Raw genomic sequence first — 27,840 nt, forward strand, 5'->3', positions numbered from 1 at the left:
GTAAAAGAGACTGGAATGTCTGGAAAAAGTTGGAAGTTCGCGTTGGCCAACACACAGACTAAGGAGGAATGTATGTTCAGAGATGAGGATGGAGAGTCCTGGGAACCAGATCTTGCAAAACTTTGTAGGGCATACCTAGGGTTTTGGAATTTAAATTAAGGTGAAGCATTGAAAGCAGGAATGAAATGTTTGTTTGCAAAGAGGTCACTTGGTCTTCAGTGTGGAGAATCTGAGATGGACAGGCGGACTGGGTTTGTGGAAAGAGAACAAGAGAGAGGGAAATCAAGGAGGAAACGGAAATGTTTGGCCCGGGCACTGGGGCTGTGTGGTGTTACTGTCTGTGAGAAGGGAATACAGGTGCTATTCAAGGTTTTGTGGGAAGCTGATACGTTCAATTTAAATGCTTGTATAACCTCCCCCAGAACTATTCTATAGGCTTTTGGATATACAGCATGGGCTTGCCATTCAAAAGAGAGAGCTGAATGATAAGTATTATTAGAGAATTATCATCTCATAGATTATGATTAAATAATTGGAGTTTTAAAATTGGATTACATACATGTAAGGAGGTAGTGATCTCTTGGTACTATGGGAGAGAGTAAGATGTGGAAGTTTTTTAGGTGATAAGGTGCTTCATTCTTATGTATTAAGCTACCTTTATATTACTTGCTTAAATACACTGGATTAGGAAATCATGACAAGAGACAGGGAGAAGAGAAGTGTGACTTCTCTTGTGTGTGTCATTTTGCCAAATGCTCTTGAATCAAATAAGCTTCTGGATTTCGTTTTTACATGCATAGAAAAGGTGTTCTTTTACCAAAATTCCACATCTTTCTCTACACTTTTGTGGTTGAGTTCCTAAATTGATATATGAAAAAATTAAAAAGTGAAATACAGCATTTTATGTAAAGTGAGACCACAGTTATATAAAAGGTAAGCTTAAGAAAGAAAGCTTGGAAAAAGCCACAACAAAACAAAATGCTTCCACTGGTTGATTTTGAGCAGCAGATTACTACCTGCTTTTTCTTTGTGTTTCTACTTTTTAAGACAGTAAACATGTATTCTGTAATAAGTGGTGCATTTCTATGAGAATTACAGATTCTTAAACTGAACACATAAGACAGAGTTTCAAATGTTGAAATGTAATGTTCATTTCTTTTTTTTTGCTACCATGTAGTGGTTGTCCAATCCTTGGAAATTTCTGTATATAATAATTAATTATGTTGAGTCTGTATGCTGACAGGCAGAGAAGGGTATGAGTTATTTTAATTTTTACTCCTTTCAGATTGTTACATGGTTCATGTTCTTCACTTCTATAGTTGCTCATTAAATATCATTTAGCATATAAATATATTCTTAATTAGTGCTAATAAGCACATAGACTTTTCAACAATGTGTAAGTAGGTAATCATTTCTGCCTATTCTAAGATTTTATTACTGCAGATCTAAGGAACTGTAGAAAAAGAAAGTAAAACATGAATATAGTTATTATCAAGAAATCAAAATAATAATCCAGTGGATGAAATATGTATTCATTCTAATGCAATATTTTTATCCAGTGTAATCTGGAAGAAGGATCATGAGGAGGGTGGCAATGAAAGATAAAATTTGAGGAGTAGTTATGCTACTTTGATAATGAACCAGTAGATTGTATATTAATTGATAATATGAAAAATGTAGATTATGGGTTATTTTCAAGTTTATTTAAGAAAAACCATGTCAGCAAATTTAAGGATAAAGAGACTAGAACAGAGCATGGTGGCATGTAGCTGTAATACCAGCATGTGAGAGGCTGAGGCAGGGAGATTGCTGTGAGGTATAGGCTAGGTAGTGAGTTGAAGGGTAATCTGAGCTCCGTCATAAGACTGTCTCAAAAAAAAAAAAAATAGAGACTGATCATAAGGAACTCTGGTATGGAGCATGATGCATTTGCTGTTACTCATTCAGAGATCTGTACAGCGTTTTGTGGTGCATTCCATCCGGCTGGTCCATGAGGCACAGTGGCCTCTCAGCCAGTGCCGAGTGGAGCAGTGAGTTTGGCAGTCTGAGTTTGGCAGTCCTGCCTCTTGGTCTGTACTGTATACTTGGGCTTTCATATTTTTACTTTTCTTTTCAAAGGCATGTAAGTCTTTTTCACCAAATTTCTTTTCTCAAACAAATTTGAGTATAAACTGAAAGGGCCCAAAGCATTAAAAACAAAATAAACAGGGAGCATTTTTCTTGCTTAGCAATATGCAGCATCACATTTTAATTTAATTACTTTTGATATTCATATTCATTTGATATTTTTAATGGTAAATAGTATTGTGATTAATACTTAAAGTGATTCGGTAGATGATTACATTCTAGGTCTTTGAAGGCAAATTTGTCACTGCATTTTAAATGAAAGCTAAATAGCCATGAGATTGTCAGTGTGTATCATTTCAACCTTTAGCTTGTTGTTAGTCTTTGAATGCCTTCTCTGTGAGCCCATAAAGCTGTAGAGTCTCATATGTGGTAATGGCATTGGTTCTTACCTGTTACAGACCCAGTTATACATGCATCTGACCAACTACTCTGTGAACAAGCATAACGAGCGTTTTGAACGGGATGAAACTGAAGACAAAGGCAGCAAACGCTCCATTAAATGGTTCACTGAATTTTTACACGAAAATCACCACGATGTCGCCAAGTTTTGGAGTGATATTTCAGTAAGATTACCACATCCATGATTTTCACTGTGTTTTTTCTTAGTGTCAGTTTAAAATACCATCAAGTATTGTAAATAACAAACAGATTCCATAGCTTGGGCAGATGAACATTTTCCTGAAGGAAGTGGTCCTCATGGTCGTTCTTGACAAATAGGACCTTTTCTGCTAGGTAGAGAGGAATTTTAGGGGGAGACAGAAGCCTAAGTAAAGATATGGAAGGGTGAGAACCGTGATAGGTGACTCGTGTAGTCACGTACATTTTATGGGAGATTTGCGAGTACCTACTGCTGCAGAGTTGTGTGTACAGACAGATTTTTAGGCCTGAAAGTTAAAGCACAACCTGGTAAACAATGGCGATTCATCCAGTTTTTAATGGAAGAGAGAAATCTGACCAAAACAATCCATGTATTTAGAAGATAAGTGTAAGAATAGGAATAGGGTACATTAAAGCAAAGACTAAGAGTACTTCTTGTGGGAGGCTTTTATAAGTAGCTGAAGGGAAAAGAATGGTCTGAACTGGACTGTAGTAAACTAGGTGACAAGATGATAAATAGTGAGATTAACTGAATGTCCAGGGTGGAAAATTTCAGAGGCTGTTCTGAAGTTTCAAGGAAGAATGGTAGGGAGAACGAGTGTGGCATTATCTGAAATAGGGTAGGAAGGAATTTATTTTAAGATGTACAGCTTGAAGTTAAGTGTTTGTTTGCTTATTCATTGTTCATTTATTTAACACATAGCAGGAGCCTATTTTGGGTTGATACCTTAAAGATCTAGAAGACACAGCTCTGATCCTCAAAAAACTTAGTCTAGTAGGAAAGCGTACATGCTGATTGTCAACAGAATGCGGTGTAGGAAATACCAGAGCAGAGGCATTGGGTTCTGTGGGCTGCAGAGCAAGGCATACAGGAGCTTACGCAGAGTAGCTTCAGATGATACGGCTAGAAGGATCTTCCTGGAAAGACTGACACTTGAGTTGAGATTTTTAAAGTCCATGAAGCTATGACGATAAGTTCCTCTGTAGCTATGTTGGACTTGAAATGCTGCCTCAGGAAAATGGTCAAGCAGATAACCACGAGTGTGTATTTGGCATGTAGTTGACAAAGCCCTGACAAGGATGAAATTCCAAAGGGTGGTAATGAGAGTGAAACCGGATGGACAGGTCGCTTTGGTGAAGTAGGTCCTCTATCAGAGCTGGCAGAAGTACTAAAATGAGATTTAAAGTTAGACAAGTATATCTGTTGAAAATACTCAATATGATTAGGGCCATACAGTTCAACTTAGCTTTCTTTTAGGGACATGTAAGATATAGCTAAAATAAATCTTGGAAGATGGCCATGAAAGTTCAGAGTTGGTTGGACTTGGTTTTCCCTCATCAATGGAATCAGAAAGAAAAATCAGCATCATTATATTTATTCTCTGGTTGACTGTTTTATTGGTCGACCTTTCCGTAGCACTGGCTGTAAATGCACAGGTGTCAGAGAAGTAAGGAGTGCAGTGGTCTAGAGAGAAGATGGAGAGGAGGCCTGGGCACTGTGGGAGGAGGATAAGAGGTCCAAATGGGGCAGCCCCTAGTCAGAACCAGCCTGTTGGTTTCCTTGTTCAGTGTGGTTCATTCTGCTCACTGGTTAGCAGAACATATTCATGAATTGCATTGAATTTCAAAAATGTAAATGGGTCTATCTGGATTTAGCCAGATGCCTACCAGTTTATGAATCTTGCATTATATCTTCCTGAGAGACTAACTATATCTAAATAAGAAATTTTACTACACAAATACACATTTATTTATTTAATAAACATTTACTATTTATTTAATTTACCAAGGCTAATTCCAAAGATTGTTCTGAAAATGGTAGTTTACTATGTTGCTGGGTCAGAAGCATCCATGTGATGAAATTTGTTGTTTTTGGACAGTAGCTTATTTATGGAAAGTTCTACCTAATGATACGTAGGATGATTCAATGAATAAGTCCTTGGATCAAGGATACTAGTTTGATGGTACCAAGAAAGTTTTACATACCCTCTGGCAGTCTATTTTTTCCCATTATCAATTTTTTTCCATGTGTGTTTGATTCTTTGTGAACATGTTAAACCCATTGGGCTGCTTTAGGGAAGAATGTGTAGAGGGACTCACCTGGAGACAAAAATTAGCCTCGTTATCCTCCAAGACAGTGGTTCAGATGCTGTTCTCTTCACAGGGGAATTAAGAGGAGGTGTATATGCCAGACTAACAGTAATACTAAGTATGGAAATTAACTTTCCTGTTACAGCCTGAAGCTTAATTTCTAGCTGTGACCTAAAGATGGTCACCATGGGCCTATCAACTAATGACACATTTCATGCTCTATAGTCGTAAATGGGGCAGCTTTGCATCATTCTTGCTTGTTAGTTAGAATGTATATTAATAATGCATCTTTGACTAGTGAAATAATCAGTTAACTTTTCCAAATACTCTATTGCAATTATTTTATCAATTTGTCTACATTTATGTAGTTATCTGAAAATTCACTTTATTAAGAATTGGTGTACTTTATGTTGATACATTTTTAAGGCAAATCAATGGAATAAAATAAAAAGAGAATTACAGGAGGAGATAGTGAAAGAGCCGTTACCCAACAAAGTTTTATTTTAATACTTTAGATTACAAATTCCATGAATTAAACTTAAAAACCTTTTTCTGTTACCTTTTTTGGGTAATTCCTTTAAAAAATAACCATCTACTCTATCTGTGTACCTATGTATGTATCTGTCTGTCTGTCTACCTACCTACATAACTACCTACCTTCATTAATCACTCTGTGAAAAACAGAGTTGTGTGCTTTGTGTTACTCAAGAATGAGTAGGAGATCCATAGAAAGTCAGGCTGTGGAAATAAAAAATGAGTAGAACGACTCATAAAGGCATTCCTGCTGAACACTGTTTATCTAGTTAAGAGACACATATATAAATCATATTTTAGAAGGATTCTATGTTGGAAATGCTCAAAAATAGTAGTAGAATTTAATTTGTTTAGAATTTAATTTGGTTATATTGCTTCTGACTTTCACATCTATTTGTAGTTTTGCCCTTCTTGTCCAAAAGTGTTGTTTTCTATGTAACAAGAAGACAAATTTGCAATTCAAGGCCTATTAAATAACATTCACTGTTACCCTGTCCAGCCTATGTTTCACACAGATAGTTTTATAGGACAGGAAAGAGTTTTTCAAAGATGTCTCCATAGATTTAGCTTTTTATCTCTCCTCCTATACACTTTGGTATCTTAAAACTTCCCATTTTGCTTCTCACAACCTTTTGTGGCATGTCTGATATTTATCCCCTAATAGGAGCTGGACTGTGGTTCTGCGTGACAGTGAGATTAGTGACTGTCTTCCTTTTCTCTGCTGTGTGATAAATGCTGCTTCCCCCAGCTAGTGTAATATTTGTGTCTGGCCTAACTTGCAAGGTGGAACTCTAGAAAAATGGTAGTCTTAACAGTAATAGTTAAATAGCTAACATGTTGCAGCTTTACTCTGTTATAGGCATTATGCTATGTTCTACATGGAATTTCATTTTGTCCTTATACCAACCTTTTGTAGTTCACATTTAGCAAAAATGAGAGTCAAAGTTTAAGCAACCTAATTTGAGACTGCCCAGGTGTCAAGTAGCAAAGCCAAGAGCAAACCCAGAGTCTGACCTGAGAGTCAGGTTCTTTATTGCCTTTCTCTACTGCCTGTGCTTGACTTGTAGGGCAAAAGTTAGAGAATTAACATACTGTATTTTAAATGAAAACAGATGAGATTGCTCGATTTGTCATAAGTCGTTGCTTTTCCTCAAACTTCAGTAAAACAACTTTTTAAAAAATGAGCATCCATAATCATCCTAGTAACAGTATCTTTTGCAAAAGGGAAGGAGGCTGAAAGATGGAGGGAAGGGGGAGAGGAGAGGAGGATAGGAAGGAGGTGGAAGAGAATGAAGACTTACTGTGTACCCGTATCCGCGCCCTAGGAGGAGTGTAATCTTCGTGTGCTGCAAATGTGTGCTAATACAAATAAAATGAAAAAGCAGTGACATTTAGAAGGTGCCAGAGTCAGGATGCAGTGTAGCCTCTGCACCGTTTCACTGTATATTTGGGAAACTTATTCCAACTTTCATATTAACACTTTCAAAGTTCAATATTTAAAAAAAGAGTTGATAGTAAATTCTTTAATTGGAAGTATTACTTTCTCAGATAAACTGTGTGAACTGCAAAATCACCACTGTACAAAGAAACTCAACTCTTGTAGATCTTGTCTTTCTAATCTTTTCAGCCTTTGTCCAAGGAGAGGTTCCAGGGTGGTGTTTGCAGAGTAATGCTCTCTCCTCGGAAGTTTCCTTTCCTGTCATCCCCATCCCTTTGGGGTGGGATGAACACGCAATCCTACTCGTACATATTAATACATAGAAGGAACATTTATTCACTTTTACTTTACTTATTCACAGATATTTTTAAGCGTCTGCGAAGTGTGATGTGCTATCACAGGCACTAGGGAGGGGGCGTTTATTAAATAAGAGAGTAAGAACTAAGCTCTGATGAAAAGAAAAAACTAGTCCTGTGTTACGTGATACTGTAAGGAACGGTTGGTAGTTAATTTTCCAGTGGGCTCCGGGGAGATGTCACTGGATATCTCAGAGCCAGACGGAGGGGAAGGGATGTTCCAGGAAGAAAGAGTAGCCAGTGCTCAGGCCCTACAGAGGAAGCGTCACTGACCTGAAAAATCCGAAGAGAGTAAAGTGATGGGAAGGGAGATGGATGGCATGAGGTAACGGCAGTGACGGGCTGGATGGCACAGAGCCCAGCTCTCTGCGCAGAAAGCGAGTTAGGAGGCTCAGGTCGTGTCATGTTTGTTCAAATGTAAAGGAAATAAAGCAGTAAGGCATTTTACCTCTTTTGTCACGATCTTCATAGGAGCTGGTGGTAAAGACCCTGATTGTAGCAGAACCTCATGTCCTACACGCCTATCGAATGTGCAGACCCGGTCAACCTCCAGGAAGTGAGAGTGTTTGTTTCGAAGTTCTGGGATTTGACATTTTGTTGGATAGAAAACTAAAGCCATGGCTTCTAGAGGTAAGGTGTTCTTTAAAGAGAGAGGTTATCACAGTTCTCATGTCCTGAGACAAGCGTGCTTCAAACGTGCATTTGGCATCGTTGCTCCCCTTAGCTGATTCGGAGGAGGCCTGAATGCAGCGTACGGGTGTGGGGGGAAGAGAATGGAAACAGGACTAGAACATCTGAGAATGAGTCAATATGTGTTTTGATATTGCTTTTCCCAAATTAGCATTACTTAAGTGAATTTTAGATCTGAAATCTTTTAAGGGTGGATGTGTGTTACTGAGTTAACTACGTGTTCTATTTTCTCAACCTTATGGAGTCTCGTGAGCCCTAGACTTCCCCTCTCCTCAGCGTGGGTGCCTGCTCTTAGCACCCTGTGCTCAAGAGGAAGGCGAGAGCTCCAGTTAGGTCACTGTCCGTCATTCAGAACTCAACACCTCAGCTGACAGAAATTCTTCTCCTTTGCCTGGGGCTCCACTCCTGTCCAGTCAGGGTATGCACCTTGGGGTTTGCTGCCCTGCCCTGGTGAGGTCAGTTGTTGTCATTATTTTTCTGTGATCATAAAAGCTCACCTGATGGCATTTGAAAAATGAAAAAATGTGCGAATATAAAGACAATTTCTGTTGAAGATTTTTGTGTTTCCTGCCGGTCATACTTAATTATCCGTAAGGGACCTTGTAAGTCATCTTGTCCAACACTGCCACATCCAGCAGTTCCTCTAGGCTCTCTGATCTTGGGTCCTCCTTTTTTCTGAGGGCTACTAAAACATTGTTTAGCGATTATCAGGAAAGGAGCACATATCTGAACAATGTTTACTGAATTACATTTTAAGGAATAGGTAGAAGATGTAATCCACAACCACCTTCCATTTTAAACTGACTTCCTCTTTTATGTTAGTAATTTAGAAGTTGGAAGTTATATTTATAACATTAAAGAATGAATGCTTTCTCATTTAATGGGGAGAGATTGAGAGAGGGCGAGGAAGTGGGGAAGGGGGAGAGAGTGTCGTTCATCTACTGTGAGCAAATAATGCGTATTATATTTCCAATCAAAGAATGGTGCTCTGGAATGGATAAAAAGCTGTGGAATTTTTATACAATGGAGTATTACTCAGCTATAAAGAAAGATTTTTGTGTTTCCTGCTAGTCATACTTAATTATCCGTAAGGGACCTTATAAGTCTTTTATAAAAGTCTATAAGGCTTTTATAGGTAAATGGATGCAACTAGAGACCATACTCATAAGTGAAATAATCAGATTCACACATGTAAACATTGTATTTCCTCTCTATTATAAGAACCTGAAAGAGTAAATAAAATCTGAAAGGTACAATAGATACTGTGAAAGGGAAAAGAAACTGCTCAAAGAGGGAAGAGCAACTGGGATGAAGGAGGGGAGAGGAAAAAGAAAGATGGAAGAGAAAAAATATGTATATGTATACACAGGACAGCCAGGATAATTGTACTGCTAGTGTCTGTTGGTTTATTGAAAGGAACTGTTAATATGTAATTGTTTGATCAGTCTTGCATGTCTATATCTGGTTATCTGTGCAACCATTTTGAGATGACATTATGTAATATAACAACCATTGTTAATTTCCTATCACTTTGTTTTGAAATTCTGTATCATTTTTATTGTTCTCCATGCTGTTTTGTTTATGTATTTGTTCGTGTTATTTTGTGTTTTTTCCTTTCTCTTTAAAATGAAAAACAAAATTTATATGTATGTGCAAGAGTGGCTGGGATAGGTGTATTGCTGATGTCTGTAGTTTATTGGAAGGAACAGTCAGTGCTTAAAATTTTCTTTTTTCTTGACCAATTTTGCACGCTTGTATCTGGTAATCAGAATGACTGATCTGAAAACAACAGTATGCAGGATAAGAACCATTGCTGAACTCCTGCCATCTTGCATGGTGAAGCTCTGCATCATTTCCAATTTTTTTTTTAATTGTTACTGTCTTTGATCAGTCTTACTTTCTTATGACTGGTGGACTGAGCAACTTCCTTGAAGATAACAGTATGTAATGTAGTAACCATTGTGATTCCTATCATTTCGTTTTGAAGTCATGTATCATTTTTGTTGTCTTTGTGTTGTTTTGATTTTGTCTTCATTGTTTTGTTAGTTTTTTTAATCTTTAAAATAAAATTAAATAATGGTGCTCTGCTGGCTGTTCATATTTGGTCCAGCCTAGGTCCTAGAAGTAAGATCTGAATACTTTGCTAAACCTTTGCTTTTTCCATTGCCTGGGCTGTTCATCTGACTAAGGTCTGACGTATTCTTCCTTAGATTTACTGCTTTGTCTACAGTGGCCCTTTCTGTTTTGCTTAGCTCTGTTTTTTCTGCCTCTGCTACTTATTTTTTAAATTCCTGATGGGTGGAGAAGTGGTGAAGGTATGTGCAGGAGGAAAAACTGAAAGGACTGCAGAGAATAATGACTTTATAAATATTTTTGTTACCTTTTAAAAAAAGGCTCCCTGGGGCTGGGGATTTAGCTCAGCGGCAAAGCGCCTGCCTGGCAAGCGCAAGGTCGTGAGTTCGGTTCCTGGTACCAGAGAAAAACCAAAAAAAAAAAACCAAAAAAAAAAAAAAAAAAAAAAAAGGCTCCCTGAAGTTTTTCATTAGTTTGCTAAACATAGTTGACTGAATTCTGTATATTTGTTAGAGGCTCAGAATACCATGCTTCTTCATTCTTTATCCCCTCCATTGTTTCCAGATAAGTCAGAGCCATTAAAAACTCCACAGTAATCTAAACCTGTGTATAATGGCCATTTAGCCTTTTAAAATAGTTGACCTTTTTAGATCTTGCTTTGTGTATTGCTGTTCTCCACTGAAATTGTAATCTGATATAGTATATTGTTAAAAGCCTTTTGGCGCCACCAAGTGGAGTAAAGTAGAAGGTACTTCTGAGAAAGTGCCGACTTTTAGCTAACTGTAATAATTTCAGATACTGATTGGCAGTAGCAAAACTGAAGAGAATTTGAAGCATAGAAAACACTTTTTAGGGTGGAAAATTGTAGAGTACACATGTACTGCTGGTATTTTAAGTAAATTAAACAAAGGTGTATTAAGGTGGAGTTGTGCTAAGAGGTGGGGATACAGGAATTGGACAGAATACTTGCTATGTTCCTAAGGAAGACTCAGCTGTGTGTAATAGTTGGAAGTCTGCACATGGAAACAAGAAAATAGCACAAGCAACAGGGGGATTAATACCCCTGAGCTAATGTGTGTATTTGAGAGTTTTTTTTTTAAGTCTTTGCAGAGGAACATTGAACTGAGATTTTCAGGCTGAAGATGGTAGGATAGAGGCCGGGGAGCTAGTAGATACTAGGTGAGAGGTCAGGCAAGTGCTACAGGTTAGAGGGAACGACAGTCCCGTGGGAGCCGGGACTGTTACGGGTACCTTGATCCGTGCATGAGATGATTGGCTTTGTTTTGGTAATAAAACTGTGATTTGAACCATTAGTAACAGTGTTTATTAATTTATTTTCCACTTTGCACTTTTTATAAGATGGTTGAACTTTAAAATTCTAGTATCTGCTGGGTTTTGTCTGTTTTAGAGTTGTGGTAGGAAGTGAGAACCGAAGAAACGACTGACACTTCGAGGGGCATTTTGCTGGGTAGAACCTTGTCTTTCAGTTTCTTTGGTCGGCCACTTGTGGTTTCTGTTTTACTTCTTTATATTTTTCTCGTAAAACTTGATGAAGTTTTACTGTCTGTTCACATTTAGTTTGTCATATGCAGGTATTCTTCACAGACTATTTTACATTCCAGTATAGGGAATAATCTGTAAAAGGTTAGAAGAAAGAGAGGTACGAAGTAGTTTTATACCAAGGCTTACCCTGGATGGAGGTTATACCTGGTGGAATTCCCAGCTGTAAACTTAGACGGAATACCTGAAGAATTCTGTAAAGTAGATAACATTCCAGTGAATCAGCTCTAAGTGCTGGGCTTATTTTATAATCTTGTTGCACGCAGCAGCAGAAATAGCATTGTGTTACAAATTCCAGGGACTTAAATAAATGTGGATGGAGCTTTTATCATGTGATATGTTAGTTACCCTTTCTGCATTTGGAAGGGGAGATGCTTAGAGCTTAGGGTAACAGATTTAGTTTGTTTCTCAAACTGACCTAGAAGACATGTGTGTTCTTGTGCTTTTCCAGTGAAACTTTTCTTTTGAGACCACTTCACAAAGATGGGAATATGTTCATCATCTGCTAAGTCAGAAAGACATTAAAATTCAGTATGACATAGCTCCATGAAAGGAGTACTGTGAATCTACAAAAATGGTGGCATGACGAAAGATTGTCATGATATATTGTTAAAAGAAAAGCTTGACTTATGAAATAAAGTGTGCTTATCATATTAAGATGTACTTAGAGGCTAAAATGAATTTTTATTATACATGCATAGAAAACATCTGAATACTGTATATCAAAGGTTAACTGTACACTAACAGACGATCTTTTGTTGTTAGTTTCCCTGCTATTTATAGTTTTTCTACAGTGAGCCTGTATCACATTTGTAACTAGAGACTCAATATTCCCCGATGGCCTTTTCAGTTTAATGTGGCATTTCCTCATGTAGTGATAGAATGCACGCTATCAGTTGTTTTGTCTTTATGTTGATGGATTTGTACAATTACAACTAGTAGCAGACATTTTTCATTGAGATAGCCTGGGAGATTAGTTGGTGTTCTAGAAACAAACCTGTAGTTTTGAACTCAGCAGTGTCCTAACCAACTGATTTAATTTTCTTAAATACCTGCTATGCCAGTTAATAAAACCAAAGAAACACCAGCTCTTGATGTGATAGACGGTTGTATGATGGATTTCAAGACACATAAAGTTACTTCTGGTTTTACACCTGGAGGAACTCCTGGAGGTGATGTCGCAAAGTAGGATAGACACAAATGGCTTTTTAATTCCCATTACTCTTTATACTGTTAGAAAAACTTCTGGAGGTTTGCCTGCAACTGCTTTTCACCTTAACTTCTGAGTTAGTCAATACTTTTTGAAATGGAAATTGATAAATTATTATTTGAGCCAACTAGAAGGAAACAAAATTTATTTTTTAAGCAGAAGGAGATGAATTCATAGGAAGATGTGAAACAGTGAAAACCGGGCACTGATACTTTTTACGTGCTGTCTGTTCATGTATGTAATTGTTACTGTGTCGATGACATGAATAGCACTTTCATTCTTCTTCCAACTTTTTGTGAAGATGAGTCACTTTCAACTTTACTCATCTTGAAATCTCCGGGGTGTAGTGGGCTGGAGAGAATGCCAGAAGGTGCTCCCGTGAAGGAGCAGGGGGGACTGGTGATTGGCAGCAGAGATGTGACGGTGGTAACCGGGCCATGTGTGACTCACCGTACAGTCCCGTAGAGTCCGTGTAAGGACTGGAGATCCCATTAGATTGAAAAGAGTGCAATGAGTAGATATTGCCCTTCCAGCACTTGGCTACCCTGGTTGTCTCTGTGTAAATTTCAGATTAATCGAGCCCCAAGCTTTGGAACTGATCAGAAAATAGACTACGATGTCAAGCGGGGGGTGCTGCTGAATGCGCTGAAACTCCTAAACATCAGGTAAAGTATGACCTCCAGCTTTTCCATCTCTTTTTAACATTTGACACTGACAAACCACTTATACATGACATTGGCTTTAATCTTTTGTGTTTTTATATTTTGAATTTCTTTATTCCATTCTTTAGAGCTAGATGGGTTCAAAAAATCTTCCTGTTTTGTACACTGCATTTCTGCTACCTATGTAATACTCTTTGCCTGCAGTAAATGGGGCTGGATTCCTGTGGAGGTATAAGTATTTACTATAGCATAGGAGGTTGAATTATGCAGTATCGTAGAAGATCCTGTAGCTTATCTTGATTGTTTTACATGAAAAAACTAAAGCATAGAAAGGAAATAAAATCTCACACAAGAATTTCCTGCTTTTCTATTCATGAATCTTCTCACTAAGCAAAATAGAGATGCAGTTGTTCACAGGGAGAGTGAGCTTTATCATAGAAAAGTGTAGAAGAGAGTGAAGTACAATTTAGAGAAGACTTAATTGGTGTGGTAGTAGGCTGGTTGTGTTGTACATGCTCATAGGGTTTAAGCATTTGAAATACTGTTATGTGAGGGAAGAATTTTGACACATTACTAAAGAAAATGATTAGAAGTTTGACTAAACTCTTCATGAATAGTGAACTGTCTGTCATTGTAAGTGTTCAGACAGAACAAAAATGTCAGATTACAGGACCTCTGATGCCAGTTAGGTTGAGAGTTTATGATTTCCATTAATTCTAATTGTCACTCAAAAACTCTGGCAGGGTTATGGGATGCTTCCTAGCAATTTTTAAAGATGTTTCTAAACATATAGCTGATTGAGAAGTAGCTTTGTGTGAAGAAGCATGCTTTATAAAAAGAGTTGAACATAGAAACCTGTTTCATATGACTTCTTTTTTGCCTGTTGAGAGATCTACTTATCTAAATTCCATTTGAATTTCAGTTATTCTAAAATAAATGCTATAAATTAGCAAAAGGACATGAATAGAAAGGAAGGAGATGTGGAGTGGGATTTTTTTCCTGTTTAGTGTATACTCATGTGTTTAGTATTTTAGATTATTTAAGCAGTGTACTTATACAATATTTTGGCATGAAAATTTTGGCATTACTATTTTTGCTAAGCCTATGCTTAGTCTTTTTAAAAATTTTTCCTGGCATGTCTTTTGGCTTCACCAATGAAGCTGACAATTCGGAAATTATCTGTGGATGTTTTAAAGGTGAAGTATGTACAGTTAAAAGAGTAAGAAATTGCTAGATGTGAGACAAGGGGAAAGCTGGATTCATCTTCCTTGTCTTCGTGTTGCACTGAGGATTGTGCACAATCTGTAACATTTAGAGCATGTGTGGATGAGGCTTACTTTGAGGACTGCCTTTTTCTGCCCTCTGATTGAGGGCTTTGCGCGCACATGTGCTACATTTGAGTTTCTCTGTGCCCGGGTCTGTGCTGCACACATTACAGCAACTTACGCAGAACATTGGCGATATTCCTGCCTGTAGTAAATATTATGGGGTTAATTTTCATATAGATTATTATAATATTGGACAGTTACTCTGTGAATATAGAAATCCCCTATGAATGTTCATTTTAACCAGACTATTGGAATTATTTTTTTTTTTTTGGTTATCTTTCTTTCCTTGTATTTTTAATAGAATTATCAAAAGATTACAGACTTCAAAACACAAATAAACTTAAGAATTTGATGAGGGAAAGAAAACTAGAGATTTTATTTTGGTACAAGAACTGTTAAATTATTTTTAGATTATTCTATCAGTATATTTTTGAGGAAGAATTCAGTTGATCCCTTTGTACTTTGGGTGAATATAATTTGAGTTCAGATTCAGATAATATTTTTTGAAGCATTGGGTTTGTTCAGAGACAGCAGAGTGCAAAAGGGTCTGTACATCAACCAAGTAATAGTTCTCTCTGTTTAAAAGAAAAATGTAGGCGTGTTGTGTTGGTGTTTGATAATTGAAGAGTTTTTACTCCGTAAGTATTCCATTATAGCCATTAAAATAAAATCTAGAAGAGATATTCACAGCTACATGAGTCTTTGGCCTGAAATATTTCTTAGTTAGATTAAATATTTTGTCCCTTTTTTGAAACTAGATTATGGACTGCTGGTTTGCAGCATTTAATACTACTCTGACCTTAAAGATTTATTCCTTCTAGACCTTTCACACGAGCCTCTCAGTTCACTTAGCTTTGGGTGTTCTTCTGTTTCCTTATATGGCTTCTCTTAGTTCTTGTTCTCCTTTGGTCATTTTTTTTTTCACTGTGTCCTGGCTCAGGTCTCTTTTCTTGCATATCAATTTCATTCACTTTTGTGGCATCATTTGTGAGTCTGAACCTGGAGCTCCCATCTGCACATGTTTAGGGTGAGGTATAGACCGGGGTGCCTCTGGCCAGCTCTGACCTGCTCTGAAGCTCTGCTTCTGCATTTGCAGACCTTCTGCATTTGTCTCACCATGCCCACTGGATGTCTCTGGCCTGGTAGGTGCTCAGAAAACAAGTAGTGAGTGAGCGAACAAGTAAGTAAATAAACAAAGGGGTGCATGTTCAATGACACTTAAATATAATGCAGTCAAGGTTGAATTATTTTCCTCTTCAAACATATTCTTTCTGGGTTCATCTCCTTTTTTCTGCTAATGGTAACCACACACCTCCAAACCAACCACAGGTAAATCTAATTCATTTGTTACTGGACTTCTAAAGAGAGCTTATACTGTTTTAGAAGCTGAAAATACAAAAAATAAATGTCACTTCCTTTCCTTAAGTATCTTAACTATTAAAGGCAATGATATCCCCCAAATCTAGCTTTCCATCTTTTTTACTTTTCTAGTTAATGGCAAAACTACCCACATGAAAGTCCAGGATAGGAAACTGGACATGGTCTTGAATTCCATTTTCTTTTTTATTATAAAAAAATCATCTGAATTCTGTCAAAGTTGTGACTATTACTTAATTTATTCTTGTCTTCAAGTTTAAGATCTTTTTTTGTGTCTCCTCACTTATTTTCTTGATTTTCTTTCTGTTTGCTAACCTCCACGCTGTTTTGCAGCTTCCTCTCTGTTGCTTTGCAAATCTCTCAGCAGCTCTTTATTGAGAATTGAGGGTCCACTGCCACTGTATTAAGTCCTGGGAATTCCAAGCCTCTCATGATTCCTAGGGTTTTGGCTTGGGTGTGTTGTTTGATAAAATGGTATTCATTCAGATAAAGATTATAGGAAGTTGCAGGCTGAGAGGAATGATGAGTGAAGGTAGACAGCAAGAGAGAATTCCGTTTTTAGCATGCTAATTGAGATGCTTTGAGACACGCAGGCAGAACTGTTAAATGGAAAATTTTGTACGTAGGGCCCCAGGAGCTAGAGATGCTTATTTGATTGCTATCCACGTATTGATCACACTTGAGCCTAATGGTGAAGATCACAGATTTGTTGTGTATATTTTAAGAAGTAAAGAGGGGAGGAACAGAACCCTTAGGGATGCCAGCATTTGAAGCAACATGTATAAACTCTGGTATTCTGATTAGATAGTCTCTACACTATTACATGAAGTGTAAACTCCTTTATATTATGTGCAAAGCACTTTTTGATCTTTTGATTATATTTAAGACACTTTTTAATCTGGCCCAGGCACCTCTCTCCAACCTACTCACTTCTTGGTCTTTTTTCCCTCTACCGTGGAATTGATTTTTTAATAAAAACTCTTTTGTGGTGCTGTTTCTCATTTATATGTCTTTGCATTTGATCTCATTTAAATATTCACTCACCTTTGTCCCTCTGGTGAATGTCACATTCATTATTTTTAGTTGTGGTAAAATATGTTTACCATGAACTTTACCACTGTAACCATTTATAAGTATGAAACTGAGTGGAATTGAATACATGCATGTTGTTATGCAGCTGTCACCACTATCCATTGTGTGAACCCTTTCCAGTTGGCAGAATTCAGTCTCTGTACCCATAATACCGACTCCTCATTCCTCCCATCTTCCAGTCTCTGTCATCCATCACAATAGCTTTTATAAGCTTTGAATCATATTATTTGTCCCTTTGTTTTTGGCTTACTTCATTTAGCATATTATTTTCAAGTTCATCCATGTTGTATCTTCTGTCAGAATTTCTTTTTTAAAGGATGAATAACATTCAATTATACGCTGTCTTTGTTTTCTGAAGTAGTACAAAATACCAAAGACTGAAATTGATAAAGAATTTAGTGCGCAGTTCAAGAGATTCAAGAGCCTGGCACTAGGTCTACTTAGCTTCTTATGAGGCCTTCATGCTGCATTAGTTCAAGGTGGAAGAGGACTAAGAAAGTGGGTGCCTGTGGAAGAGTGCCTGTGTGACAGGGAGATGAGGAGAGGGGACGCTCATATTAGCTAACTCAGTCCCATAAGACCCAGCTTACTCCTGAGAGTCCTAACCCAGTCCTGAGAGGGCTAACCCAGTCTCTGGAGAGAGATGAGTCCCCTCATGAGAGCTGTGCCTAAACACCCTAGTAGATTCTGCCTCTTAAAGACCCTGCCACTTATCAACATTTTCACATGGGGGACCAAATTTCCAGCACATGAACCTTTCTTTAGGAGACAGACCATGCCCAAACTGTAACACAACACTGTTTATATCAACTCATTTTTAAAACTGAGCTGAAGTCTGACTTTATAAAGTAATGTGGCTTACTTCTTTGTTCTATGACTGTTATTTCCATGACATCGTAAATAACACTTTCTGTGCCCTAAGTATTTGCATGCCAGCCCCACCTGTTTAGTCATCAGATCCTTGAGGGTAATGCCTCTGTCTTTTTTCTCTTGAGCCATATCTGGAACAGCATATACCAAAGACTAAATAAAATGTTGTTGGAAGGCAAGGGTAAGAGAGGGCATTTCATTCAAGGTAACTTTTGTAGAAAAAGTAATCGGAAGTCAGACACATTCATAGACCTTCCAGGGCTTCATGACTGGACATAGAATATATGAGGCAAGTAGTTGGAGTAGCCTGGAGTCCCTCAGATAAAATCCCAGTGTAATGAGCACTGGGAAGTTATTGAAAGTGGCAAACAAAACTGCTTAGGGCAGTATATGAATGCAGTTGAGTAGAAGCTGATTAAAACACGTAAGTGGGGTCTTTTGGTCTGTGGTTAAATTTTATTCTAGTGTGTGAAGTAAGTACTAAAAGTCATTAGCGTTAATTTATGCCTGCATTTATTGAAGTACAGACACAATTTTTGCAGTGAGGCCAGCATATGAATAGAATATTCTGGGTAAAATATCATTATCGTAATTACAAGTTTTGCTTTAAGGCTTACATTTGTAGCCTTACATGTAGGTTTACAGTGGTATGGTTCTGATTGTGAATTACAGAAGTAATCGTACTGCCTTTTAACTTACTTTCTAATAAAAGACAATATCATAAAAAGAAAAGTCTCTGTGTTTGGCTTTTCTTCATTTCAAAATGTATGAGGAAACTTCTGTGCAGGGTTATTTCAGTCCCCCTCTCTAAGTACCCCTTTGCACAGAGATCTGACCAAAGCTTTTCAGTCCATTTGTATCTGTCCTTTTTCTTTTATTCTCTTGCTTTTACTTCCTTTCTCTTTTATCGTTTGGCCATTGTTCCTCTGTGTTGTTCTAATTTTCTGCACTTTTTTATCTTTCCTTCTCTCGCCTACCTTTACGCTGAATGTTGTGTAGAAATAACCGTCCTGGATGAAATGAGTATAAAAATGTAAAACATTAGAAGCGCCCTAACCCATGATGTGCTGTTTTGTTCGCTGAAGAAACTGAGAGCCGCATTATGTTCATTGGGAAAAATGGTACAGTCACCCAGTCACTGAAGCAGGAGTCTTGCTACTATGACAAAATCATCCTTTTTATTTTAATTTGTCACCCAAGCATCTGTTCTTCCTCCAAAATACACTACAATTACATCTTCTCTCCAGTCTCATGGTTGCTTCACTGGTCCAGGCCCTCGTATTGCATATTTGTTAATGAAATGGCATCTCACCCTAACTTTCCTATTTTCTCATCCACTATTTCTTTATTTTCTGAGCCACTATACCTTGCACACACTGCCAAAGGCATAATCTTTCACACATGCAAATATAGTTAGGTCCTTCCCTCTTTAAAATTCATGCTCCTTTTCATTGCCTGAAGTTAAATTTGAAACTCAGTATCCTAGTAGTAAGCCCTTATAATTAGCTAAGTTTCTTACATTCACCCAGAGCTCTAGCCACGCTGACTTCTGATTTTTTGGATGTGTTCATTTTCTCAAATTTTTCCTTTTATTCTGGTTACCTCTTGAACCCCTGCCGCTGAAGCCACATTGTCATAAAAGAGAACGAGTCAGTTCCCTATCACTCACCTACTGGCTGGAGTTGTAAAGGTGGCACATGTTTGTGGCAGAAAAATACTCTCTTCTGTCTGGTCTTAGCCTCCTGTTTTCAGTGCAGTCTTCTGATGAATGGGACCCATGCATATAAGTCCAAGCAGTACAGTAGAAGCCGTCATATAACCTTCTTGTCAGCTTCTCTTTCTCTCTCTTTTTTTTTTTTCTTTTTGAGACAGGATCTCACTGTGCAGTTCAGGCTGGCCTTGAGCTCACTTTGTAGCCCAGGCTGGTTTTGAACTCGCAATGATCCTCCTGCCTCAGCCTCCCAAGTGCTGGGATTACAGGCGTGTGCCACCATGCCCGGCCTTACATCAGCTTCTCTTTGCTTTACATCCATACTGGGTCCTACTAGTCTCATGACAACAGAAAGCATGGAAATCTAAGCTCAAGGATAAGAACTCTGTTTTTTGTTTTTTGTTTTTTAAACCTAAGAATGAGGGCAGAATTGGCTGTTTTCCTTTTCTCCTAGATCATGCCCTGTTTGTAATAGGTTTTAAAAGGGTGATATGTAAGAATGCAAGTTGGAGGAGTTGTAGAGAAGAGACCTCAAATATGGAGAGAAGAGAGAGAAAAGAGGCACAGAGCAAAATAATCCCATCACAAAATTGCTTGTGTAAAAACCAGGGAGTTTACCAATTGATATTTGTGATTGCGTGGAAATGAGAAAGGCTGTATAGATTTTTTTGCAAACGAAAGATGACTGTTACACTGGGATTTCAGTGATAACTGAAAATGTACTGAAGACCTGTCAGTGCAAGTGAGGGTGCTTAGTATAAATGGAATTGGCTAACAGAGAAGAGGATATCATTGTTAATGTTTATACAAACTAATCTTCATAGAAATGTAGAGGGAAACATTATTATTGTTAACATTTCATAGATGGGCAGAGAAATGTGGCAGCTAATGGATCAGTCCAAGATTGTAGACCATCTAAGTTGCTAGGCTAGAATATGATAGTTGGTTTCTCTGATGCTTCAAGATATATTTTGCTTCCATTTTATCTTATCTCTAGAAATTCGACTTATTGTATGCCGTCCCATGTTTGATGGATAATTAGATGCATAAAATATATGTGAGTCTGTAGGTTTAATAATCTTGATACCTTTGTGCACTGTCTCTCCTTCTTCAAATTCTCTTTTACAGGAATAAGATTTGAACTTGTTAAAATTCTAGAATATAATCTTGCTTTTCATATTTTAGGACCAGTGATAAGAGGAGAAACTTGGCCAAGCAAAAAGCGGAGGCTCAAAGGAGGCTTTATGGTCAAAATTCAATAAAGAGGCTCTTACCAGGCTCATCAGACTGGGAACAGCAGAGGCACCAGTTGGAGAGGAGGAAAGAAGAGTTGGTATGGATATTTTACTTTGTTTATTCTGTGGTGCTAGGGCTTGAACCTGGGGCCTTGTGCATTCTAGAGAAGCACTTTTCTCTTGAGCTCCATCCTCTGGCCAGTATGAGCATTTTAACAGAGTATCTATAATTTGTATAGAATGACGCATTTATCAGGTTTTATTTGTAAAATTTCCTCCTTTCTAGAAAGAGAGACTCGCTCAAGTACGAAAGCAGATTTCACGAGAAGAACACGAAAACCGACATATGGGGAATTACAGGTAACTATGCTACCATTTTTGTGTAGATTGAAGGAGTGAAGGAACAGGTCAGTCATTCTTTAGCCTTTTAGGCTAAAGAGAATTGTTCTCTCTTTGTGCAAATGTGGTTTTTGCTTTGTATTTTTCAAGATAGAAAAGGTCATCAGCAAATGGTTTTGACTTGAGCCCTCCTGCTAGCTAGCCTTGGAGTGCCTGCTGGAAGTCTTTATAACCACATGCTTTTCTGTGATTATATTCGATTAGTACATGATATTTTAAAAAAGCAGAAATTTAGGTATTCTGGTATTTTTTTGCCAATTCATAGTGGTTGCTGTACTGTGCTGTAAACCCAAATGCTTGCGAACCAGGCAAAGTGAGAAAATATTTGAAGGAGCCAGGTGTAGAGACAGTAGACAGGGGTATGAACTGTGTGGACTTGGAACCCCTCACATTATCAAAGGTGGACCCTGTAAGTTCCTTATCTTTTAGAAAATATTGCCTTCCTCCCAGGCTTTGACATTGCCTCAGCAAGATTAGGGAAGCGTGAGGGTGGCCATGGGCGTAGCGTTCCTTATCCTGGTAAGACGTTTTTTCCTGGCCATAACACCGCCGTAGCAGTGAGAGAAACACATCCCTCTTACTCTTCCCCTACCCCTTTCTCACTGTGTCACCCTACAATAGATGATCATAACTAATACTATATTCTTGTACAATTTAGTAACTGCAGTGAGTCAGAACTTCCACATTGTCCCCTAGCAACTGAACTCTCTCCCATAGAGTTCTTTTTCACACCAATTTGCCCAATTGCTGTTTTTTCCCACCCCTTTCTGTCAGCTAAATCCTTATAATGTATCTTCTGAAACTGCATTCCTTAATGGTACTTCTGTAGACAGACTTTAATTTGTATAGGTACCTCATAAAAATTTTTGAATTTTGTATAATTGTTCATGTTTATTTCTAGTTCCTAGTAAAAGAATTATCACAGAGAAAGAGGGAAATGGTTATTGAAGCAGCTGCCTTAACAACTGAGCTGTAATAGCTTCTCTTTCTTTTTTAAACAAATTTGTCTATCTGATTTTATTGTAGAAGAATTTATCCTCCTGACGATAAAGCACTACTTGAAAAGTATGAGAACTTGCTGGCTGTTGCCTTTCAGACCTTTCTTTCAGGCAGAGCAGCTTCATTCCAGCGAGAGCTGAATAATCCTTTGAAAAGGATGAAGGTGAGAAAGTGAATACTTACACAGAAAAGAAGAATGAACCCAAACAATTTGTCTTTGACAACAGTCACCCTTATATCTACATGTATACTTTTATTTTTATGATGCACTTCACTCTTTTAATTTTAACATTTGGTAACATTTCATAAAAATCAGTGACTTCATAATTAAGATCTCTAACAGAACAAATTTTGGAGTAGAGAATTTTGGGGTCCTGTCATAATATGATTATATTATAATAACATGTTTTATCACATAGATACACATATATATATATATAACTAGGTGAAGAAAGTCATTGAGTTAACGTTGTAGCTTGTGATACTCTCCTTTGGATTATAACTAACATTATGAACTGTTTTCCTTGGTACTACATAGATCTGGCATATAAGAGTCATAAAAATGCACACTTAAGTTCTCTCTCTCCCCCTCTTCCCCCTTTCCCTCTCTTCCTCCCCCACCCCCTGCCTCTCTGCCTTTCTGCCTCTCTCTCTTCCTGCCCTCTCTCATTAATCCTAATGAAGGGTCTGTTAGTTATCTATTGCAACAAAAGAAACCACTTTGTTTGCTCATTCTTCTGTAGTCTTGGCTAGGAACTGTTCTTTTGCTGATCTTGTCTATAGTGAACAGTGTACTTTAATTTATCTGAAAGAAGAATTTCTTGTACTCATCTGGGGCTAGAATCCCACATCTGGTTTGTCAGAAGAGACAGCTGGTATACCTGGTAGTATCCCAGGGTTTCAAAAGGGAGCATTTCAAGAGGATTCTCTTCCTGCCAGCAGAATTTCTGGGCCTATGATAGATTTATTTGCTACCCATGTATATCCAGACTTGACCAAAGATCCTAGACCAGAAAGTGGTCACTCATCTCTGTCCACTTAGAAAGAACTTATCCTTCTCTGGAATTTAATTCCTTTATACTACCTTTTTATAGTGTTCTGATTTTTTAAAAAACATGATTGTTTAGTTTATCTGGCTTTTTATAGTTCTTAGAATGAAAATACAGTATTGTCTGTTGTGATCATTCTTATAAACAGAAGCAGAACTTTTGAGATTATTTTTAGCTATCTCTTGTTATTATCCATGGAATTCATTGTAGGATTAGTCTTTAATCAAATAACAGAGGTCTTCTGATATTTTAGCAGCTAACTTCCCTTAGATTTGGATGAAGATTAACTTTTTTCATAAGTAGTGCTCTACAGTGAGATTTCTAGTTTCTTTCTAAAAAATTTTTAAATGGAACATTGAGGTATAAATCATAAATACATACTTTTGATATTTTTATATATAGGTTGAGTACAGATCACAATGAAGCAATTGATTATACTTTTTTCAGTATAACTATTACTCTGGTTTCTTCAACATCCACTGCAGTTTATGCTTTTATAATTTTTCTGGTTGACTTCAAAATGACTCTAGAAGAATATAAGAGAAGGTTGCTAGGGCATTTACACTATTATGGCTGTAGAATGAAAACCTTTCATAAAGCTGTAAAAATATCCTTGCAGTAGTTAAATTTTCTAAAACATTTCATTAAATGGTATTCATTAACCAAACACTACAATTAGTTTGCTTCCAAATAACGTTGCTTTGCCAAGTGTGTCTGACTCAGGCTCAAGGGTTGAGTACCCTGGCTTGCCTAGCCCCATTGAGTGAAGAGGAATTGCCTTGGGCTGCATATAAAATCTTTAATAGAGTTAACATGTATAAGCAACTAAACTTTCTTTTATTTATATTTTTTATTGTGATACAGTTATGTCCCACCAATAGGCTACATATTTCTTTTAGGCAGTCTTCAGTTTTCTGTCTAGAGTTTTAATGTTATTTTATGATAATCGGTATAAGAAATGGTTAATGAAATGGTAGTCTGGAGAATTAGAGTGAACTTCCAAAACTTTTAGTGTGCAATGTGCAATTTATTGAAGTACTATATTCTAAAATTTTAATAGTATACTGTGATAATGTATGACAAATTCATCTATGCATTATTTGTACTGGCAGATTTTAGTGAATGTTTCTTCACGACAGCTTGCCATGAAGCTTTATTTTACTTTTGATCTGACAAATCTTTACTGAATAATTTCAGGAGTGCTTGTGCATTATTTTATGGAGACGAATGAACTTACATTCTAGAGTCTGTTAGTGATTATAATTTTATAAATTCATTTTTCACAGGAGGAAGATATTTTGGATCTTCTGGAACAATGTGAAATTGATGATGAAAAGTTGATGGGAAAAACTACCAAGCACCGAGGACCTAAGGTGCTAAATCTCTATCTTTTTTAGTATCTAAATAGATGCTACTGAGTACAGTTGATTTTCTTCTTGGATAGCTCTCATTATAAGACTAGTGGTGCTTTTAAGGAACTGTAGGGACTAAGTCACTAGTGCAGGTAGAATGGGAAAGGTAATGTTATTTTTATACCCAATAGAAGTTTTGTTAGTTTCTTTTCATTTTTTGGTTCTCTCCCTAGTGCTGTAGAAATCTGTGTGAGTGAGAGTGACCTACACCTGTGGTAATACTCCTGTTCTAAACTCGTTAAATTTTCCTTATGCCTAACTAGACGTAATTATCAAAGACACATGTAGCATTAGATGTAAGGTAAATCATCTCAAGGTGGGGAGGCCCATCTTTGGCTAACATAGCAACACTGATAGGGTGGTAGTAAAAATAGGTCCCTTTCCTAGCTGCCATGTAGGCGAAAAGTAACAAGTGTTTGTTTTCCTTGCATCTGCTCTGTGGTAGTGACATCCATGTATTCTTCTGATGTATATCAAAGTCCTTGCTAATACCAAAGGAAAGAGTTAAATTTGAAAAATCTTAGAAACTTGATTTCCTTTTGTTCCTTTTACTTTACATTTCAGCATTACTGACTGAGCTCCCTCTGCATCCTGACAGTCATGCTGTGTAGTGTTCTCACGCTTTTCTCTGCCTCGGCAATGTCTGTGCACGAAAACCAATCACTGATTTGTTGCTGGGTTGAGCAGAAACCCCCATACTAATCTAGCTGTATTGTTGCTGCCTTTGTGAATCCTTCCCTTGCTCTTCCACTTAGGGTTAGATTCCCTTCTCCTGCTGTACTATAAATAACACTTTTATAGAGCAGTTATGACAAATACTTGTTCACGTTTGCTTCAGTATGAGATGATAAGCTCCTTGAAGGTATGAAGTGGATCTTTATCTCTGCATCTCTAGTACATATCATGATGTCTGGCACGTCATAAATTCCGAAAATCCATTAGTAAAATTTGTTGAATGTGTCCATGAGGACCTCATTAGCTAGTGGAAGAACAGATTGGTTACCCTCAAATCAGTAAATCATGTGAAAAATTCTATAATAAAAAAGTGTAAAGTGCTACAGCAACATAGAGAAGAAATCAATAGAATGTGGATGACTTTACAAAGACATTGCCATTTGAACTGGATATTGAAAAGTGAGTTGTCCTCTGCACATTTAAGAGAAGTGGAAGGGAATTCAGGATAGAGCAAACAGTTTTTAAAGGCAAAGTATGGGGCTGTTGTACTGCACAGGGTGTTACAGAAACATGAAAAGTTTGGTATGACACAAGGGAGAGATTTGGAGGGTGAAATGGTACACGATGGTCACAGATACATAATTATGGGTCTGTGGAGACTTTGTGTGTCAGACACTATTCTGAATTATGTACTCTGTATTGAGGCACAGTGGAATATATAGTTGATAATTCCTTTGGAAGAAATACAGAGTACTTATAAAAGTGAATACCTTCACTGTCATGGCTTCATTTGGAAAATATTCAGGACTTTGTAAGCTTTGCATGTCAGTTACTGCAGTTAAGCTAACTGAACGTGAGATCACCTGCTGGGTACAATGTTCATGATAGAGAGGCAAATACGAAAGCCCAAGATACTCTTATATTACCTTGTCTTTTCCTTTATGTATATAGGACTTGTCATTAGAACAAAAGTATAACCTTTTGAGGGGCAAAATCCACATTACATTTTTAAAATCTTATCCTAGGAAAGTAGTGGAAGTTAAGAATTTTATGTTGAAGTGAAGTCACTTCAAATCACACGTGAATTGGACAGTGTCTGTAAACATTAAGGTCAGCAGTATTTCCGAGTGGCTGAAAACTGCATAAATGAAGTAGAATTTTTATAGCTTTTAACTTGATGTTTATGAAGGGTCTAATGTTAGCCAGATGTCAGAATACCTTCCTTTTAGGAGGGATGCCAAGTCTTGCTATCCAATTTCCCTATCAGTAGAAGAATAATTGGAGATAGTGAGAATTACATACAACTTGTATTTGTCCTAGGAGAAATAATAGCTTTTCAGTCATCCGAGAATCGAAGAAATATTAATGAGTTACATAAATAATAAATGCTACATAAAGATTAGCAATATTCTTTTTCTTAGGCAGGATAGTAGGTACCTGGATATTTCTTTTATTATTAGTTATATATTTTATCTATTTCATAATAAAGTTGGATATAAAATAAGTTGTATGCTTTGTGTCCTAACTCTCGGCCAGGTTCCATATTCCATTTGATAGTTCATGCACTGTTTAGAGTTCATGCCAGTGGAACATCTAATACTGCTTGAGCAGTGTATTGGTCAGAAAGTCCTAAATCCTTATGACAGAAAGGTTCAGTTATCTGTGTCCCTTGTGATTCTTGTCGGGTCAAATAACTCATTATGTAGTCAAGCTCCTTAAGAAACCTTAAAACTGTTTGCCACAGGAAGGAAAGCGCTGCTAGTGAGCCTGATTGTGCCACTGTTTCTTCTGGGTGTGTTAAACTGCCGAAGAAACATGCTCCCTCCAGAGTTCTATTCCCCAAGCCTGTCAGAATGTTTGATGATTGTGTTACTGGTAAACGTTTTTGTGCATTTCTTTTTGAACATTGTTAGTGCTCAGTAAATACTAGACCATCAAAGGAGAACATATGTTTAAACACAAGTTGGTACCTTAGTGTATTAAATTTCTTTCCTGCTCTGGTTATATTTCATCCTTTGCAAAGGCTGCATCTTTAAAATGATTGTGTTTTGGCTTGCTATGTATTCCAGGCACTTCACTAAAAACTACTTTTCTCTGTATCTTTCATCCTACACTGTTACACTGGAGAATATACCTTCTTTCAGTGAAATCCCATGGTATATAAGGATTTCATTATGGTGTATGCTAACATCAAAACATTTTTGTTTGATTGAACAGAGAACAAGCTGCTAGTACACAACTGTAGAAACCTCTCCCCGCAGGAATAGGAGGCATATGGTGTGTGTAACAAATAGTTTCTTGAAATGCCTGCATTACAAAACTGCCTTGTTCTTGGTGATGCACTTCCTTTCTGAA

The 27,840-nt window shown here is 37.3% G+C and overlaps 1 protein-coding gene across 2 annotated transcripts in view; it reads left to right on the forward strand.

Annotated features, from left to right (window-relative positions):
* Ttll7 (tubulin tyrosine ligase-like family member 7) overlaps nt 1–27,840 on the forward strand; it is a gene marked incomplete at its 5' end in the record, with an annotated part of 137,696 nt that overhangs the window by 61,534 nt on the left and 48,322 nt on the right. For both annotated transcript variants that reach the window (XM_013514540.1, XM_005385172.2), the window contains 7 exon segments: nt 2,526–2,690; nt 7,615–7,773; nt 13,247–13,341; nt 20,902–21,049; nt 21,238–21,311; nt 22,377–22,512; nt 24,685–24,771. In XM_013514540.1, the coding sequence (XP_013369994.1) occupies nt 2,526–2,690; nt 7,615–7,773; nt 13,247–13,341; nt 20,902–21,049; nt 21,238–21,311; nt 22,377–22,512; nt 24,685–24,771 (864 nt within the window).

This window comes from Chinchilla lanigera, unplaced genomic scaffold (genome assembly GCF_000276665.1).
Source record: "Chinchilla lanigera isolate Chin_1 unplaced genomic scaffold, ChiLan1.0 scaffold00022, whole genome shotgun sequence".
NCBI lineage: Eukaryota > Metazoa > Chordata > Mammalia > Rodentia > Chinchillidae > Chinchilla > Chinchilla lanigera.